Source organism: Pipra filicauda, unplaced genomic scaffold, assembly GCF_003945595.2.
Source record: "Pipra filicauda isolate LSUMZ 115617 unplaced genomic scaffold, ASM394559v2 scaffold65_size3143899_pilon, whole genome shotgun sequence".
Lineage (NCBI taxonomy): Eukaryota > Metazoa > Chordata > Aves > Passeriformes > Pipridae > Pipra > Pipra filicauda.
Window position 1 is genome coordinate 1,224,703 of NW_024104820.1, and position 19,176 is coordinate 1,243,878.

The 19,176-nt window shown below is 35.3% G+C and overlaps 1 protein-coding gene across 1 annotated transcript in view; it reads right to left on the bottom strand.

Moving 5' to 3' along the window:
* Positions 1-19,176, bottom strand: part of MALRD1 (MAM and LDL receptor class A domain containing 1) — a 242,574-nt gene that overhangs the window by 152,289 nt on the left and 71,109 nt on the right. Inside the window, exons 19-21 of the mRNA XM_039388522.1 lie at positions 15,693-15,780; positions 11,685-11,861; positions 9,228-9,405 (exon numbers count right to left, since the gene is read on the bottom strand). Coding sequence (XP_039244456.1) covers positions 9,228-9,405; positions 11,685-11,861; positions 15,693-15,780 — 443 coding nt within the window. The remainder of the gene's footprint in view (positions 1-9,227; positions 9,406-11,684; positions 11,862-15,692; positions 15,781-19,176) is intronic.

Below are 19,176 nucleotides of genomic sequence, written 5' to 3' on the forward strand. Positions count from 1 at the left end.
CCTGTTATTGGACTAGATGGGTTTCTGTACAGAGAAAAAAAACAAAATAGTGGTCAAGAAAACCCCACAGGGAACAAGATGACATTCAAAAGTAGCACTGTCTTGACCAAAGAGGAAGGACTGTGTGATACTAGACATATCAGGAAAATGTGGGCCAACAAAGCTCAAACTGATGGTTTGAATAAGACAAGTCGGTGGCTTCAGTTTGCATTTGCCGCATCCTCTGCATCCTTTATCAGGGTAGTGGTGGTGGGGGAGATCACTCTCTTCTCTAGCTTCTTTCCCCCAAGAGCATAGATAACCAGCTGACAGAAGTTTTGCCAAAGTTAAGGTATTTGCAGGAGATTTTTAATTTCAGATTAGCTAGGATTTCCTAATTGAAAAACACTTCCTCAAAAGATTTCTGAGAAAGTTTTTAGTTAAGAGGGAGTTAAATTCTTTTAATTCCTAAAAAACATATTTATGAGAAAATGCTTATGTTTTTGTCACTTTTTCCCTTGTACTATGTCATCAGAATATAGTATTGGCATTTTAATGCCTTATATATTTGACACAAGATGGTTGTAAACTCAAATACTTTGACCTTTCCATCATGCTTAGGTTCATTTTATGTTGATTCCTATTAATTCTTGTTTATAGTGTCAGAAACCAAATGATATGAAAGTTCTGTTAAAAATTTAAGTAGGTATAAACAGAAAACTTTTCATATTTTCTAGCATTGGCTACAAAAGTTGCATTATAAATATTCATAAGCATTCAAAATTCATTATAACAGTATTCCAAAGGAAACAGGCAGAGATACAAGGACAGCTTAATCTTTATGTGTCCATATAGAGTCCAATGTCACTTCAATATGTTAAGTGTAAAATGGGAAAGCTGTGCCTATAGCACTGTTTATTTGAAATTAAAGTGGGCAACTGCTAAAAGGTTGATAGAAGCAATTTAGAAATATTACAGAAAGTGTTATAGAAATAAATAAATAAATAAAAGCCTTCTGTAAAAAGAAAAACAAACACTAACACTTCCTTCAACACTACATCTTCCTGTAGAAATCACAAAAAATGATAAAAAAAATTCAGAAGTGAAAGAGACCTTAATATTCAAGCACTCATTCAAGAAGAAATTTATCACCTCCTTTATGTTTTTTTAATAGCTACTCAATGCACTGCCCATTATGCCCATTGGTTTAGTCAGAAGGCAATATGTGATATAAGGAGAGGGTAGTCCATGATGGGCAGTGCCAAGGTTTTACTTAAGATGTGTAGTGACTGTGAATCTGAAAGAATGTGGCAAAGCACATCTCCAGGAAACAGGAGAAGATTTATAATGAGAAAGAAGGAGAATAAGAAAAAAATAACTTGTTTCTTTCATATCTATGCTTGTTAGATATTCGGTGTCTGCACCAGAAATAGTTTGATTACTTATCCTTCTCTAGATAATACAGGATGGCCTATTATAGATCATAACATATGAACAAATCTTGCATAGACCCTGTCTTGTGGGGTTTGACACATAACATATTAATAGGCTTCAAAAAGGTTCTTCCCTGAATAAAAATTACTGTAAGTATATTATTTCAGAAAAAGAATCTATATTTTAAATTAAAATAGTTTAAAGCATGTGACTTTCAGTATTCTTAAACAACAAGAGGAACTCCAATAACTTAATTAATTCTATGTATCAGAGAAAGATTTTCTCTGCTGAGCACTTCCAACCACTTACCTCTTAATGGGTTTTAAGTAGTCAGTAACTAAATCTGTATCTAACAACCAGAAGAAAAAAGAAAAAGGAAGGCTTTTCTTGAATTTAATTTAAAGATTTCTGTAAAGATTAAAACAAAAATTTAAAAGGAAATTGAGAGCAAACAGTTATTAGGAATGCAGATTTTCACTTAGAGCAATATGTGATAAATTTAATTTCAAACTGGTTATTCCAAAAGGAGTAAGATTTGAAACATATTTTTATCTAGTAAACTTGCATATCTATTAATATTCAATATTAATGCATAATAAACCCAGAAACAACAAAGCAACATGATTGTCACGCCATAATAAAGTAGACATAATCTGAAACGATGTCATAGAGCTATTTGCTATTGCAGAAGCCAACCTCTACCCGTGTTTACAGCTGTCTGTAGGCCTACAGACCTGGTTCTGTGCACAATGTTAGAGAAAAAATTTCTCTCTTGAGCGTCTAAACTTTGGCATAGAATGGAGGACCAATGGTTAATTCAAACTGAACAGAAAAAATGGTGCTTAACACACCAAAACACTAGTCACATACTGAGACCTGTAATTGGACACTGACATTAAAAAGTTGCTCAAAAGAAAATCACTAGAAATGTGAGAAGGAATCCTTGTACTAAATCAAAATTTGGTATCTTTATTACCAGATTTTAAGAGTCAAAATTCCAAAAGAAAATCTCTATCTTTGACCATGCTATAGGTGTATCACATAAAAGTTTGATGCCTTGTTTTATACAATAAATACAAATTCAAACAAGAAAATGAGCTGGTGATTAAATTCTTCATAATGATTAAATTCTTCACAGTTTAATCTATCTTCATTATGAGATTAATCCTAACATAAAAGGTAAAAAATACTTTGGGTACGTTCTCTTTCTTCATTCAAAATTAGGTTTGATGCAATTATGATTACTTGAAATGAACTAATTTTACATGGTCCTGCAAATAATTTCTAGCTGTTAGCTTATTCATAAAAGTAATTCACATTATTTAAGTTGCACACACAAGAAAAAACAAACCAAACCAACCAAGACACCAAAAACCAAAACCAACCAAGCAAAAAAACCGAAAAAACACAAACTGAAGGAAAAAAAACACACACAGTGCTTTAGCTCCCCAAGTGGATGGTGCAAAATGTAAATTTACGTTTTCAGCACTTTTCAAACTTCTTTTTACCTTAAAATGAATTATTATATTTTCTTCAGTTTCACTATAAACACACTATAGAGATTTCTCTTATAAAAATGTTGAATGTACAGTCTTTAGTGTCTAGTTTTTAAGCAACATATTGCTTCAGTTGATACTAATATGTATTATCTGTATTACTATGACAGTTGTGTGCAATTCCAAATTATTTTTCCATGCACATTCATCTGAACTTTGCCACTAACAAAGTAAGAAAACACTAATAAATGGATGATGACAAAGTCAAAAGATAATATTAAGACGAACGATAAAACTTCAGACTGAAGGTGGCTCACTTCTTATAAGCACTGGTGGAGTCACCTGATAGTTAAACCTGAATCCGTCTGTAGATTCATCTGGCAGTATTATTCAGTTATGGTGATAAGAATACAAATGGAGATGCAGAGTTATTTGGAGAGCAGAGAGGAAAACTGGGGCACATCATGTAAATCCAGTGCTTTACAGATATAGTGTAATCACAGCAGAAGAGATGAGCAAGGTACAACCACCCAAATCTTTATTTCGGACTTCAGGACAATTTTGTGTACAATGCTCAGTGCCACACTCCCATAATATGGCAGTGGTAGCTATCAGTGGGCTAAAGCAGGTATATGCACATCAGCTTTAATCACACCTGAACTGTAGCACTGACACACAGTTTATAATCAGAGTAAAGTGCACAATGCTAATGAAACACAAAGTCTGATGATGCACTTCAAATCACACTTTCCTTCTCAGTAACTGAGTAGATCAAACATTTTGAAAGTAGCAACAACTGATTAAAACAACTTATCTGTTCCTCAGACAAAGCATGATCACTGCATACTCCTCTAAATACATTTGTGCCTTTTTGTATGGATTTTGCATTTGCAAATCTTGCAAATCTCTAAACCTCCAGACTGTAGGTATGATTTTTAAAAATTCACAGATATGCCTTTCGAACTGCAGAAATTTCTAGGTCCTTTAAGAGGAAAGGTGTATCACTGGTTTGAGGTTACCTTAAAATAGCAGAACACTAAAATAACAGAATCGCTGATACTGAAAAAGGAAGCCTAAAAAACCTTAAACCGCAAACAAATAAACTTTATAGCTGAACAGTAGAGCATGGATTATTATGTTATTACTGAACTTAATCCCCCTTTTTTCCCTTTGTTCTGTCAGCACCATCGTTCTCAGAAAATTTCTGTTAAAACTCACAAGATTTACCAACGCACTTAAAAGCATTGCAGCATACCAACCACCACAGAAAGCAAATGGCACCGGAGATGAAAGATTCCATGTTTTGATCATAACACAAAAGTCAGTGCTGTTAGTTGGATTTTCTGCATTGGAGATTTTATTCTGATTGCTCTGACTGACACAGGGCTGAGATTAATTCATGGTCTTTCCATGACTCATCTAACCTGTCACCTCTCATTAGCATTCTGTCATATCTCCATGAATTCTGTTGCAATTGAAGGCAACAGGAAACAAGAGGAATGAGTTTTCTTCTCAAATAACCAAGCTGAGGCGAAAAAGCCACCAAAATTTCTAATCACAATGGGTATTATTTTTAATTAGCTATTTTCTGCATTGCACTTTAGTATAAAATGGTCTGTTACTGTGGAAAGCTCCTCAGTAACTACATTTTTACTTAGCATAAAATGCTCAGTATCTATGGTCATGTTTCTTGCCTTATTGACACACTGGATGTTTACTAGTGTGAACGGTAAACTACATGTTTCACAAGGACTTAGAGAACAAGCATATACTAACCTGCACCTTATTAAAAAAATGACAGGGGAAAACCTGACCTTTGATTATCTTAATTCCTATTATCTGAAACAAAAAAGGATTATAGAATAAATTGTCACATACTTTTTCTTGTAAATGACCTAGTGAAGACTTTCAGCAATCCTATAATTATTTTTAATAATAAAAATATATATTAAATATAAATATAGCAACCCATCACATTGCTCTTCCTACGTAGATAGAAAGGCTTAATTTCTGTTTTTAAAAAATATTTGACTGAATCACTTTTATAAGAGAATATATGTTTTAAATATCTGCTGGGCTAACTGTAAGCATCTTCCTGTAACTTCTGCATTACAAGTCAGTCTAGAGAAGATATTGTCTTCATATGAGAGCATATACACTTTCAAGACACATATAGGATAATCCAAGTGAAGTCATTTTCCAGCCTTTGAATGAGGTATTTGCCTGTAGCACACAGGTGTCTCAAATGCTTTATCTAAACATCACATGGACAAAGCTATCCCAACATGGGAAAAGTATTAGAAAAGGTTTGATTTTGGTTATAAAGCACTGCTGAAATCAAGAAGGTATCTGTAATGAAGAAGACAGTACTGGCATGAAGCTAGTGGGAAGAGAAGGCAACTTCAGAAAGGCTCTCCTTCAGCAGCCAAGGAAGCTGTGACCTGTGCTGAGAGTGCTGGGAGGACTGAAAGCTTAGACTGTCTTTTTGATAGCACAAGGAAGCTGCTGCAGTGACTGGAGGAGGGGCGGCCTTGGTTCCTCTCATCCATCCATTTGCAAATCTACAACTTACCTTTGATTTTCAACTTTGCACCCTTCCATCTAGGCACTAGGAGGCAGTGAATCTCCCTTCTTGCTGGTTGTTTCATGCCTTTGCACCTCACAAATCGTGAGACAGTTCAGTTCTAAAGAAAACTATGTAGCTGTTATGGAAAAGGAATTTTAAGGGGAATATGCTGTACTGGAGAGGATCCTCATCCATGAAACACCCTGTTGCTCCTCTTCCTGCCTGGCCACTGAAGAATTTTCCCTCTGTGTTTTTTCACAAAGAGAAAATCTTACCTTTAGAGTCAACGTATCTGGCTATGAATGCTCCAAAGAGAGCTCTGTTCATATAAGACTGTCTCAGCATTCCTTGCACATTTTCCAAGTCCCAGTTGATCAGGTCTCTGACCCCTTCACACAGGATATTCCTTAACTGCATTTAACTATTTTGGAGACTACCTAGTATTTATCATATACATGAAAATTCATTTCAATTTTGATTTCGATGCTCATTTTATTATCTCTTCTCTGTCAGGCTCAATGGCACAAAACAAGTGCAATTTTGTATATGCAATATAATTTTGGGGTTTTGGTTATATCACCTAAGTGAAATGCACTATAAAAAGAATCTCACCTTCAAGTACTTAAATTAAGCTTTCTCCCTTCAAAAGTTCCTTGAGTAGTGTTCTATGGGATTATAATTTTTCCTCCTATTTTGAAGTTCTTAGACTCTCAAATTTAAACATTTTTTGACTGCTTAAAAACTGCTGGGCTTAAGTATATTGCTTAAAACCTTTAATTTTGCCTAATTTTTCCTGTCCTGAATTCTGGTAATGATGGTCTGAAAAGCACACTCAAAAGCAAGACAGATTTGTTATTACAAATATGATTCTCAGGGGAGCTATTCACACAGTAATAATTATCATGTGAGCTCAGAAATTTATTTCTGCATCATTATTTGTTTTGACTTCTTAGATTTGATGACAGATTTTGGATATGAGTTATATCAATTAAGTAATTATAAAGTTTTCAATTACCATTTGTACCCAAATATCATTAATAATATCAAAGAATTTGCTACATCACCAACCAGTTTCTCTAAAAACTAAATAAATTAATATTTGCTGATTTATTCTTTACACTTGTTTAAGGCTACACAAACTGATACTTTCATTGTTATAGCTTTTAGAAACCTAACTGGCAAAGAGAATTTTATTTGCTAAGTATAAAATCATGCCAGAAGAGCTCTGCATTCATGCAGAGGTCTTTTCAGTGCACAATGTCAATGTCACCCAGTCCTCTGCAAAACAAGCAACATCCTTTTTGTAGCCCGAGCTGAGGACTGTCAGGCTGCCATAGCACACTCCCATAATGGCTTCTATTCCTCCAGCCTTGAGTTTCTATATGCAAATTAAAGCTGTTCTCTCCTCTATTCCTGAAGTAATTACTTTCACTTAATTAATGTAATTACAGTTTCAGACTTACACCTCCACCTCACAATTCATCAGCCTACATGTGGCTAGCCCAAGTACTTATTCTAGGGAAGCAGATGATTTCACTCTCCAACCATTCATGGGTATTTCTGCTGAAAGTACTCATTGTAAGTTGCACTGTCACCTACTCTTGCATCAGAATGAATTCAGATAATTCTATACATAATCCTGCATGTTTTATTTTAATTTGCAAACACACAAGATTACAGTAATACATCTTCTCTCACCTAACTCCATGGAAATCTGGGGAAAATGGATGAGAAAATAAAACCAAACATTGCAGGGTTTTAATTCAACAAAACTGCTGCTGTGCATCTCTTACAGTAATTTGGAAGCATCATGCATCTGTACTCTTCTATAGGCCAATAAACAGGAAGGGGGAAACAGTAGAACCAAATTGCATCTTACGTGAAACATCACAGCAGCAATACATTTCAGAGTTGCCTGAAAACTGCAATCTCTATGGATCATTTACTTTCTCTTTTTATGAGTCCTTTTCAATATACTGTTAGTTGCATTAAACTCTGAAAATATGTTGTAAAACAGTAGTACAATTTCATGTATCACTGTGCCAAAGCAAATGCATAGTGGAAAGGTTGTGAAAGGATTTACTAAGTACACATACATTGCTGGTATTGGCAAATATATACCAATTAAATGGCTGTTAATGAAATATTTGACAGCTAATTTTTTGTAAATAGCTGCTGTTTTTACATAATACACTTATTTTCCATATATAATGTAGACACCTAGAAATAATTAGGTACCATCGCGATTCTTCTTTGCTGTTGTTGAATGATTTTTTGTGGGTTTGGTACATTAAAGACCATTTTTGCACTCTGTGGGCTATTGCATAAAGTAAACACACGTGTCACTAGAACCAGTCAAGTATTTTTCTGTTTATAATAATTAATCTGTATGGAAATTTTCTTATTAATGAAGTTGTATAACATTGAAAATTGTTTGTACTCAATGCATTTGCTAATTAAACTTGTAGGGATTTTGTTTCAATAAATCTCAATTATTATTTTAAACTGGAATATATTACATTAATGCATTTTTTAAAATCACAATTCTTACTTTAAAAAGAAACCAAAGAAACCCCAAAAAAACTAAACAGGTAAACCCAAATGTCCATGCAGAAAAGCTAATTTTTGTTCTTTGAGACAAATCAAAGGAATATCTTTAGGGGAGCTAGTAATTGTCTTAAACAATTCACCTTTAATGAAATATTAATTTAGAAATATTCACTAAGAGAACATAGACATTTTACATTTTTAATATGAAGTTATATAATGCACCAGAAAAATGATAATATAAAAATATATGGCAAATAAAATATCAATTAAACTGAGCTGCATTAGTTAAATATTAAATGACTGCAGAATTCACAAGACCTGTTAAGGTAACTTTTTCTGCCAACCCTTGGGTAAAACTGCTGGGATGATAACTATATCTAACAATAACAATAATAAAATTGTTAGCAATAGCTAACAATAACTAACAATAACTAACAATAGCTAGTATGGTAAAAATGTGAGCATAAATTGTCTGTGTGGCTGAAGGCTGTCTGAGAAAGTATTGACCCAAAACTGATCCAGATGATGACCACCATCAACTACTCTAAACAGTACCAGACTAATTACAAAGAGCTTTTACAGGAGAAGTCAGCTTGAAAAAAAATATAAAATTAGGATGAAAATTTGTAATAGAGGAGATTTATAATGGAGTGCAAAGAGCAGCAGCCAAAACCTGTTTATGACATGCCAGAAGTCATCTTGCTGATGCCACAACCACTGCACAGCCCAGACAGCAGCACCCCCACTGCAGGGTGCCAATAACCAGCAGCCAGCTGGTGGGCTGACGGTTTGGGGTGCTACAAGGAGGGTTGATTTCTCATGGTGTGTTTAACAGATTGTAGGCAGTGGTATGTGTACACATAAAGCTGGAGCAGCATGTCTTCCAAACTTGCTTTCCCATAAGGGGGAACACGTGTTTCTCTGGATGGGGAGGTACTGAAACTTTTGGGAATTACTCATAGAAGGGTGTTTAGGAATGTGTACCTGTTTATTAACGTTTTGTATTTTGATTCATCTGTTGGATTGATGCTGTTGATCCTGCATATCTACTTCACTGATTGTCAGCTAATTACATGTCATTAATAAATCAGAACACTGCTTCAATATTGTGAACTGAGAGTTTTACCCTCTGACAATCCATTTGTGGTGGCTAAGCTCACATATTCTAAGACAAATTCACATATTTGAAAAATTGTACTCACGTAGTATGATCAGTTAATGGGCTGTGTTGCTCTTGCTCAGGGTAGAGATTTGCCCCTCTTCCAAGTTTCCACTTGAATATGTTTGTGGTATGTATGGAATAACTTCCTGACATCTGTTCAGAGGCTGGTTGATGCCATCCACAGAGGTTTTTATCTTCAAAGTCGCAGACTTCCATAACTTTAGAGATGAACAGTTAATACTTCATGTTTATATAAAGATTGAAAATCATTAGCTGATGGTACAATAGAGTAAGCAACATGGAAACACAAAGGATTCAATTTATAGTAACCATGAATACTTGCACAGTACTAACATGCATAGTTTTTTCTCTATAGATAAAACATCAATTTTCTATGTTTTCTATTAGGCAGATTGTAATTTTGGCAATATACCAATTCATTTGCACTTCAATATCTACCTTCATATGTGTTCTGACCAACTATCAGGTCATTCTAAAAATCTGTCCTGTGGTATATGTGGAAAGGTGTGTAAAATTCATCAGCTGCAAATCTATGAGCTGCTGTGGGGCTGTTTCTTCAGTCCTGTAGACTGGTGACATTAGCAAATTATTGCACATTGTGTACAAAGTCCATGACCAAAACTCTAAAAAAAAACCTGAATATTTCAGACAGCTATTTGGCACTAGTGTCAGATACTGAATTGTTATCTTATTAAATAAATATTCAGCTGCCCATCACTGAAGTTTTGGTTCCAGAATAACTGGGCAAGAAAAGTAAGCTCAGTACTGACCTTCCTTAGGGGAAAGAAACCCACATATTTTCCATTTCCTCTGTGAATACTTGTTCTCCAGTGCATCTTCTTGAGTATTTTACAGAAACTTTGTCTACATGATCCAAATTGAGTCTAGTCACTCTCTAGAACTTTGGAACAAATTATTATACTGAAGTCTAAGTGACTGCTGTGAGAATTATGCAAGGGAAATGAGAGTTTATTTTAACACATGAAGCTTAAATGTTTCATCAAGAAATTGCAGTTTGTTAGGAGAATGTGCCTGATGTTTCTTTCCTTGGAGGGTAAAAATAGTAGAGTAAGGAGAGAGGGAGTTTTGATTTAAAGCTTGTATATCCTCAGTAAGGAAGCAAACTGAAGCCAGTGTGATCTCAAGAGTTGCCCATATAAAGATTTGTGATGTTTCCTGAGAATGAAGAGTGGTATAGCGTTAAGAGTTTATTCCCCTTTTTAAGGTGCTTTGTAAACATTATGTTTCAAGTGCCTCTGACAAAAATAGCACCTTTCTGAGAATATTTTTCTGTTTCAGCCAGGACATACTTAACTTCTATTCCAGTATTGTCGTTTGAAGGATAAATTGCCATCTTAATGATGGAAGACATCACACAAAGCAAATATGTAAAGGTGTATTCTACACAGTACTTATCTTGCTTAGGTGGAAAGGATGTTTTGTAAGATAATGCAAATTTCTGAGGGGAAAAATAAAAAGCTCTATTCAGAGGGCTCTGTTTTATTTCTCAGGGCAAAATTTCAGTGGTTGGTGTGTTTTCACACTACGGGAAACTACCCAGTGACATTTATATATCAGATTCATTTTTCCAGTTATTCCCACATAAGAAATAGACATAGTGAGTCTAGTGTTACTTTTCCTTGCTGAGCCCTCAGCCCTGAGACAGGTAATTGAGTTCCCTACACAAAGTGTGATGAATTCAGAGTTTTGATCTTCAGTGACCATAGTTTTGCTTGCAGAGGCTGAGGAGGTCACTCTCTGATGTTTGTCCCCCTCATTAATCGGCTTCCGTAAAGCAGTACTTTCAAGTACTGTGCTTTGAGGCAAAATAAAGTCATTAACAGCTTCTTCTAAAATGCTATAGTGTGAATTGCTGCAACTCAGAAGCAATCAACAACTGTCTTAGACCTTTATGAACAACATATGGGGACCTTGTCCACTGTCTCACTTCCAGTGTTCCCATCTGACTATCAGAGCTTTACAGGCTGTAACTCCTGTGTGGAATAGGCTGAATTTCACAATCATTGCTGCTGCTGCAACTACTTTGTATGAAAAAAAAACCCTAACAAGAAAACAAAACCCATATTTATTAAAGTAGGTAAGAAGTGGATCCCATTCTCCCAGATGTCCACCTGAAACATGAGACAGTACACTTATTCTCTCTTCCAGTCTGGACCAGTGAACATTTCAAGAAACAATGCTGACTGAAAATTGTCATGTACCCATCATTAGGGAACTGAGGATTCCTTCCCCTGTCACATTTCATTAGTAACTTGAAATGTCAAGTCTGAATTGCAAGGCAGAAAGTGCATAACATCACAGATTCCCATGTTAAGAGCAAAATGCAATTATTTTTTTCTGGGGAAAATCATATTAAAAATACCAAATTCCAAAGGTAAACAAATAGCAGCTAAAGCAATGTGTTTATCAACCAGAAACTAGTAAGATAACAAAGTACAAGGTTTCATACACTTACCACAATCTGATTCATCAGACTGATCAGAGCAGTCAGGTCTGAAATCACACTTCTGGGTCATGTGGATACAGCGACCAGAGGCTCTACAGACAAACTCCTTCTCTGTGCAGTTGTTCATGGGGAGTGTGGCAGGAACTGAAGTTCCTGAAGTAGTTGTAGAGATAGTGGGCAAGTTTCCTTCGAAAAACAAAGCAACAGAATGTTGAGTGCCCCGATCAAGGCGTTCTAGCTTCATAACGATTTCTCCCCTTGCCACTCCCACCCTTTGTCAAGGGTATAGATTTACTGGAAACATGCCTGGACAGTCGAGTTGAATGACTTAAATGCTGCTCAGCAGGAGCTAAATTGAACATTTCCTCAGTGGAAAGCACTAGTTTTGTCATGTCAGCCAACCACAATCCATACAGTTTTCGATACTTGCAGGAATTTATTTACATCTCTCGCCTGCCTTTCAAATTCGGATTAACTGAGTGAGTCATTTCAAAAAATTGATGCCACTGAGACTGAAAAACAATCACAGAAACTTATTTTCCCTGTGAACCAAGGCTAACAGATTATTCTGATGATAATGGCTTTTTTTTAACATGTCGATTACTGCAAGTGACTGTGGAAATTACTATGTAACCTTCTTACCTTGTAAATTCATCACTGAAAAAAAAATTCTTTTCTCATTAAAGAAATTATTCTGAGGTCATCACCTTGTTCCACCACCTCCTTTATGCTTCATTCAAACTCATTACCACTTCTTTCAAATCAATTGTCTTTTCTTTTCCTCTTATACTTTACTATGCACCTTTCTTCAGGCTTACTCTCATTTCTTGAAAACCTTTGCTATTATTGTCCATAAAAAGAATTTTCATTATAAAACTCCTTTTTAAAATTTAATCCTTAATGTAATTATAAACTGTAGTGCTCAAGGCACCTGAGCAATACACCTAAGTAATTAAAAAGTACATGTGAGGACTTTTTATATTAAATGTGTCTGGGACAGCAGGGATGGTTTTGCTGTTTTTTTTTCTTGAAGCGTGGAGCACTAAGAATGATAATAAATTACACACAGGAGCCATCTCTATTTCAGAAGGTAGAAAGCAAATCTAAGACAAATAAATTACACTCCAATCAAATGAATGGTACTCCTATAATATCTTAAGATTCAAACAAAAGACTTGGGGGAAGAATCCTTTTGAAGGAGGAATTGTATGAATTAATATATTTATCTACATCTCATAATAATAGCAAAGACCTTATTGGTTAAAAATTTTTAAATATAAATGCCACATTCAAGTCTCCTAATCCACTGGAATGAGAGAAGAAATTTGGAGTATTGTAACCTTTACTACACCTGAGAAGAAAGGAAGATCTGACACTTTCTCTATTATGACACAATTAATTTTCTGTGGTTTATGAAATACCATTTTCCAGAGCAAGCATCATAGCCTTTGGTTACGGCAGTCAAATAATGTATTGAAGTGGTACGCTCAAAATTAAACATCTTTTATATTACTTATGAGGGACTTTACCACCAAGCTATCAAGCCCATCTCTTCCTAATCAGTTTTTGGTTACTTAAAGTGGAACAAGAGCAACTGGGCAGCTAGTAGTCAATTCTAGGGTGCAGGGATATGGAAACCCTGCTTTTTCAACCTGATCCAACTTCTGTTAAATATGGTGGAATATGCCATATTTACTGTCTGTTTTTTTAGGCTTTTCCCACAATCTCTTTGACTGTTTTTTGGTTGTTGGGATATTTTTATGGCATGGAGGAAATAAAATAAAGGTAGGACCCTGGAGTGCCTCAAAAATTGCTTCAAAACTAAAAACACTTCAAAAATATACAGAACACAAAACCTGATTCCTGTCCACCATTATACTTGAGTATTTTTGTTTTATCTTTTCATACAAAATGAACTCTTTTTTTCTTATTTATGAACTTTGAAACTCTGACCCTCTATACTTTTCAAATTTCTCGTTTGATTTACTCTCTCTCACAGTATCCTTCTGGACAAAATGTCCAGCACAGAGCTGGATAAACACATCATGGGCTGGATGAGCAATTGGCTCACGGGTCAAGTACAGAGGGTAATAGTGAATGGGGCAACATCACACTGGAGACCTGTCACTAGTGGGGTTCTGCAGGGCTCCATCTTGGGCCCTATGCTCTTCAACATCTGCATAAATTACTTGGATGCAGGACTGAAAGGGATACTAAGCAAGTTTGTAGATGACACAAAACTCAGAGGAGCTGTTGACTCCCTCAAAGGCAGGGAGGCCCTGCAGAGAGACCTCAACAAATTAGAGGACTGGGCAATCACCAGCCATAGGAAGTTCAACAAGGGAAAGTGCCGGATTCTGCCCCTGGAACAGGGCAACCCTAGATGTTCAGATAGACTGGGGAACGAGATGCTGGAAAGCAGTGCTGTGGAAAGGGACCTGGGGGGTCCTGGCTGATGGCAAGTTGAACGTGAGTCAGCAGTGCCCTGGCAGCCAGGAGGGCCAACCGTGTCCTGGGGGCAACAGGCAAAGCATCGTCAGCTGGTTGAGGGAGTAATTGTTCTGTTCTATTCTGCACTGGTGCAGCCTCACCTTGGGCACTGTGTGCAGTTTTGGGCACTGCATTATAAATAAGATATTAGGTTATTGGAGAGTGTCCAAAGGAGGGCAATGAACATGGTGAAAGGCCTTGGGGGGAAGTCATATGAGGAGTGGCTGAGGGCACTTGGTCTGTTCAGCCTGGAGAAGAGGAGACTTCATTGCAATCTACAACCTTTTCATGAGGGGAAGAGGAGGGTCGGACACTGATCTCTTCTCTGTGGTGACAAGTGACAGGACCTGATGGAATGGCTTGAGGTTGTGTCAGGGGAGGTTTAGGTTGGATATTAGAAAAATTCTTCACCTCTAGGCTGGTTGGGCACTGGAACAGGCTCCCTGGGGAAGTGGTCACAGCACCAAATGTGACAGAGTTCAAGAAGCATTTGGGCAACGCTCTCAGGCACATGGTGTGACTCTTGGGGATGGTCCTGTGCAGGGCTAAGGATTGGACTTTGATGATCCTTATGTGTTCCTTCCAATTTTGCATATTCTGTGAAAATTTTCTTTCATAACTCATTTGAAAATATTTAGGGATTTTTTGACTTGTTCTTTCAAGATATTCTTTCTCAGATATAAGGTATTGTACATTAACTGAGTATTTAAAAAAACAACCCTTTATATTCGAAATGTTATAATAAATGCTGTGCACTGTATAAATTAGCTAAAAAGTGAGATAATTATCTGCAAAAGAAATGCCATACACACTTCATATCCCTAGTATACATAGTTATATCAACAAGAAATTTTTGGAGTAGCAAAAATGCATCTGCACTAGCGTGTTTTAGATGCTAGGATGCTAACATTTAGACACTAGTCCTGTCATGACTTTACATCAACTGCCACACCACATATAACTCTGTAATGCCTGTTGCAGCTAACAGCAGTCCTCTTAATCCTTCTGTGATGAAGGATTTATGTCTGGTGTCTTGAAGTACATGTATTTTGCAATATAATATTTTACAATTCTGTAGACATTGTACTACCCTTGGTAACAAGGATTTCTGAGAACAGGTTGCTTTATCATCTGAACTATTCGTGTGCTGTCATGTGAGAGCAATTGGCACAGCGAATACATGAAGAATTATTGAGGGGAGGTGGAAGGTTGTATCCAACTGAATAGGTTGAATGAAAGTTTAGTTTTTTTACACGCAGTTATATTTCTTTTTTCTTCTAGGAATCAAGATCTCACAGAGTTTGGAAGCTGCACATTTCTCGCTGAGGATCTGCTTTGGGCCTCACTCGCACAGCAGAAACTATTTTGTGCTGATGCCTGGATATGAGGGGAGCAGGGAAACAAGTCTGAATTTCCTTGTCAGGTATGAGTCACAGTTTGATCTGGGTTTTGCTTTTCTAGTAGTAATATTTAGAATAACACCAATGAATCAGCTCACAGCAAGGAGCTGTACAGTTCAACTCTTACCATTGTAAAGAGTACAGCCTATAAAAGACATGTCATCAAGTCCAATGTCTCCAGTGAAACCATCACCTACAGTACCTTCCATCAAGATCTAGGGGAACAAGAATTATGAAAACATTTTTCAGTATATAGTAGACTTCCACTACTCATTAAATATTTAACATGAATTGATAGAGGAGTCATTTGCCGTGTTTCACACTTAAAATGAAATTAAATTTATTCTAGGGGAAAAAAATTCTATTTAGAGACACTTTACGAAAGAGACTAATTATTATCAGCTTTCACTGGTGGTTACATTAATCACAGTGAACTGTAACAGAATGATTGGCTTCACAATGGTGTAAATTCACTGAAACATCATTGTGATATAAAATGATGGCAAGACATTATCATAAGTGGCATATTATGATTAGCTCCTTTGGTACTTATTGCAAAAACACTAATCATGCCTAAAAATAGTAACATTTATTTGAATAAATTATAGACTCTTACACAAATACCAGTGTGATGAAAACAATTAAGCAGGTTAGAGAAGAGCTATGGAACCTTCTAAAGATAAATTTTCTACTATTTCATTAGAGTTGTCAATGCTCTATTTGTTCACTTTCTCATTATTGTCTACTGCCAAGGAATGGAAAAGGTTAGTGTTTGTGAAATATTCTTTGGAACACTAAATAAGCCTCTTTTCTTCTGACTGTTGCTGAATGGTAAATATCCAAGCAGGTGATTACGGAAAGATTTACTAAGAATTGTCTAACTGATTAATAATCTCTATTCATAAAAATAAAAAAGCCTTGTCAATTGCCTTCCGCAATTTGAAAAAAAGATAAATGGATGTTTTTGCCGATCCAATGGAGTTCAAATGTTACAGTTATTTCCTTGCTGTTTTTTAAAATACTTCTGTCACATACTATATACATATATTCAAGCTTCCAGCTTATTCTGAAATGCTGTGTAAAATTTCTAATGTATTTTTCACAGTTTGTTCCCCTGTTCAACTGAAAATTCCTACCCAGGAATTATCTTTATAAAGATAAATAGTGGCAAAAACATGGCAGTCCTACTTCACAGTACTGTCAGTTCTAATTTTTTTTTGCAATTTGTTATTTGCAATTTTTCTGCTATTCTGAAATTGCATGCGAATAGTAGATTTATTACTGATGCTGACATCACCAGAGTAAATAAAAATGATTACACATCATTTATACTTGATGTCCATTAGATAAAAAAAATGAGTATGCTAAAAGAAGACAGGTATAAGTCCCCTAATGTGGATATACTTATGACAGGTTATTTTAAGATAAAATATATCTAATATGAATGACAGCAGTAAATGACACAATTGTCTCTTATTTTTCTCATCTTAGTATGGAATTCTTATTTTTACCTCAGAATACCCATAAATATTCTTTACAATATTATCTCAGTCTTTTGTTTCCTGTTTAGATTAAAGTGTGGTCAATGCTACAGTACTGGTACCAATAGCAATAAAATGATTAGAAACAGGACAAACCAAGACATCTGTTGTTTGGAAATGCCATGTAAGAAAATTTATTATTCCAAAATTACTCTTTCCAGTGTAATTTTGACTGGCAAACACACAGTAGTTTACATATAACTTTGAATTTGTTTTCAAAGCATGAAATATTAACTACTAATAGTTGATTACTCATTAATTAAATTCAGACAAAGAGAAAGAGGCTTTGTTTATTCACACAATTATTACTAAGACAAATCTGGGTGCCCTCAAAACTACACTAATTTTTTTCCCTTGAGAAAGTTGCACTCATGGAACTTAGGCAGGAATGTGCTATAAAGAGATTAAAATTATCCAAAGCTAGAAGTGGCAGGACACAGTTCTGTAGGGGTAATTGAATTTAGAATGCCTCTGTACTGTTAAGATGATGATTCTGATTGCATTGTTTAAAATCTCCCCATCCAAAATAATTTTTTAATTTATTTATGTAGCTGGGGAGTCTGATACTTTGGCATATAGCATGAACTCATTAGCAACACAGGAAATGTAACAGAGATGAAGGTAGAGACTTGAAAATAAGACCGATTTATGAGTTAATGCCTCAATATAGAATATAGTCTCTCTGCACCTGTGGTTAAACATTGACCACTTAAATTAATTTGTCAGCTGTAATTCTGCAAACTTCATAAGCTATTATTAAACAATCTCCAGGGAATTCATCCACCATGAAGCTCATTTCACATCTCATTTCTTATTTGAATAAGAATAAATAGTTCCCAATTTCTCGTTTTCAGAACTCTAGAGATCCAGTCTCAATGAAAACTATAAAGGTATCAAAAGGTATTCTACATTAAAAACCTCCATGAAAAGCAAACTGTATTAGAATGACAGTCCATATATATAAAAGGAATGATCCCTTATGATTTTGAACAAAATAGGCTCTGAAGAGTGAAGTAACACTTCCACAAGTGTTAATAAAGAAATTACAATGGGTAATATTGTTCTATACAAATGTCCAATTTTTACAGCAGTGCTAATTTCTGTCACTAGGGAGTTCCCACTGAAGGTTAGCAAAATAAAATCTTAATTTCCATACAAGCATAGCTTAAGCTAAAATTGAATTAATTTCAGAAACTGTGAGGTATTAAAATTTCTAAAGATTTCTGAATGTCTAGGAAATGGTGATATTAGTTCTAATGTATTTAACCAGTGATTTAGTCGAACAATATCTCGGGATTGTCACAGGAAGTGTCAACAGTGTTACTTAATGATTTTATTAGTTGCTTGAGCACGGTAATTTGGATTAGGTTTGCTATAATTCTTTCTAGCAAGAAGTTGTGTGATTTGGTTTGAAGAAGAAAGAACAACCAAAAAAGTGGATAATAGCATAAATAACTGACAAAGCACTTTGCCTTCAAAAACTTTTGTTGTAACTTACTGAAAGCAAATGCAAGATTGAAAATAATATACATTTCACCCCATGTCTCCGAAGTAAACTACTCTTACATGTTAATGCTAGGGATAAATAAAGAAAAATTTCCAATAAATTTTCATCAAGAAATGTAACAAATCCATTATGAGATGATGGAACTTCTGTAATTACAAAGGACAAGTCATAGAATCAAGCCTCAAAGTTCCTTTTTATTAAAATGTCTTCATTCAATGATCATACCACAATAAGTCTTTAGTGTAGGAAGATTTTTTTCAAGAACATGTGGACATATTCTTATTCCTATAATAATATAAGTACATAAAAGAGGGAAACTATTTACCAAGCAAAGATGATTTTTTTCAGAAAAATTGTGATTTTAAAAAATGGAGACATTTAGATTTAATTTTGACTTTTTGATCACTTATTAGTTAGTTCATGTCAAATAAGACTTGTTGATTTCTTTGATAAGTGAGTAAGAACACAGCAATGTATTCCTCCCTATTTTTTTTCTCTGCTTCCTCAGCTGCAAAGTAGTAGGCACTGTGGGACCTGAGACTATTTCCTAAATCTCTCATCTA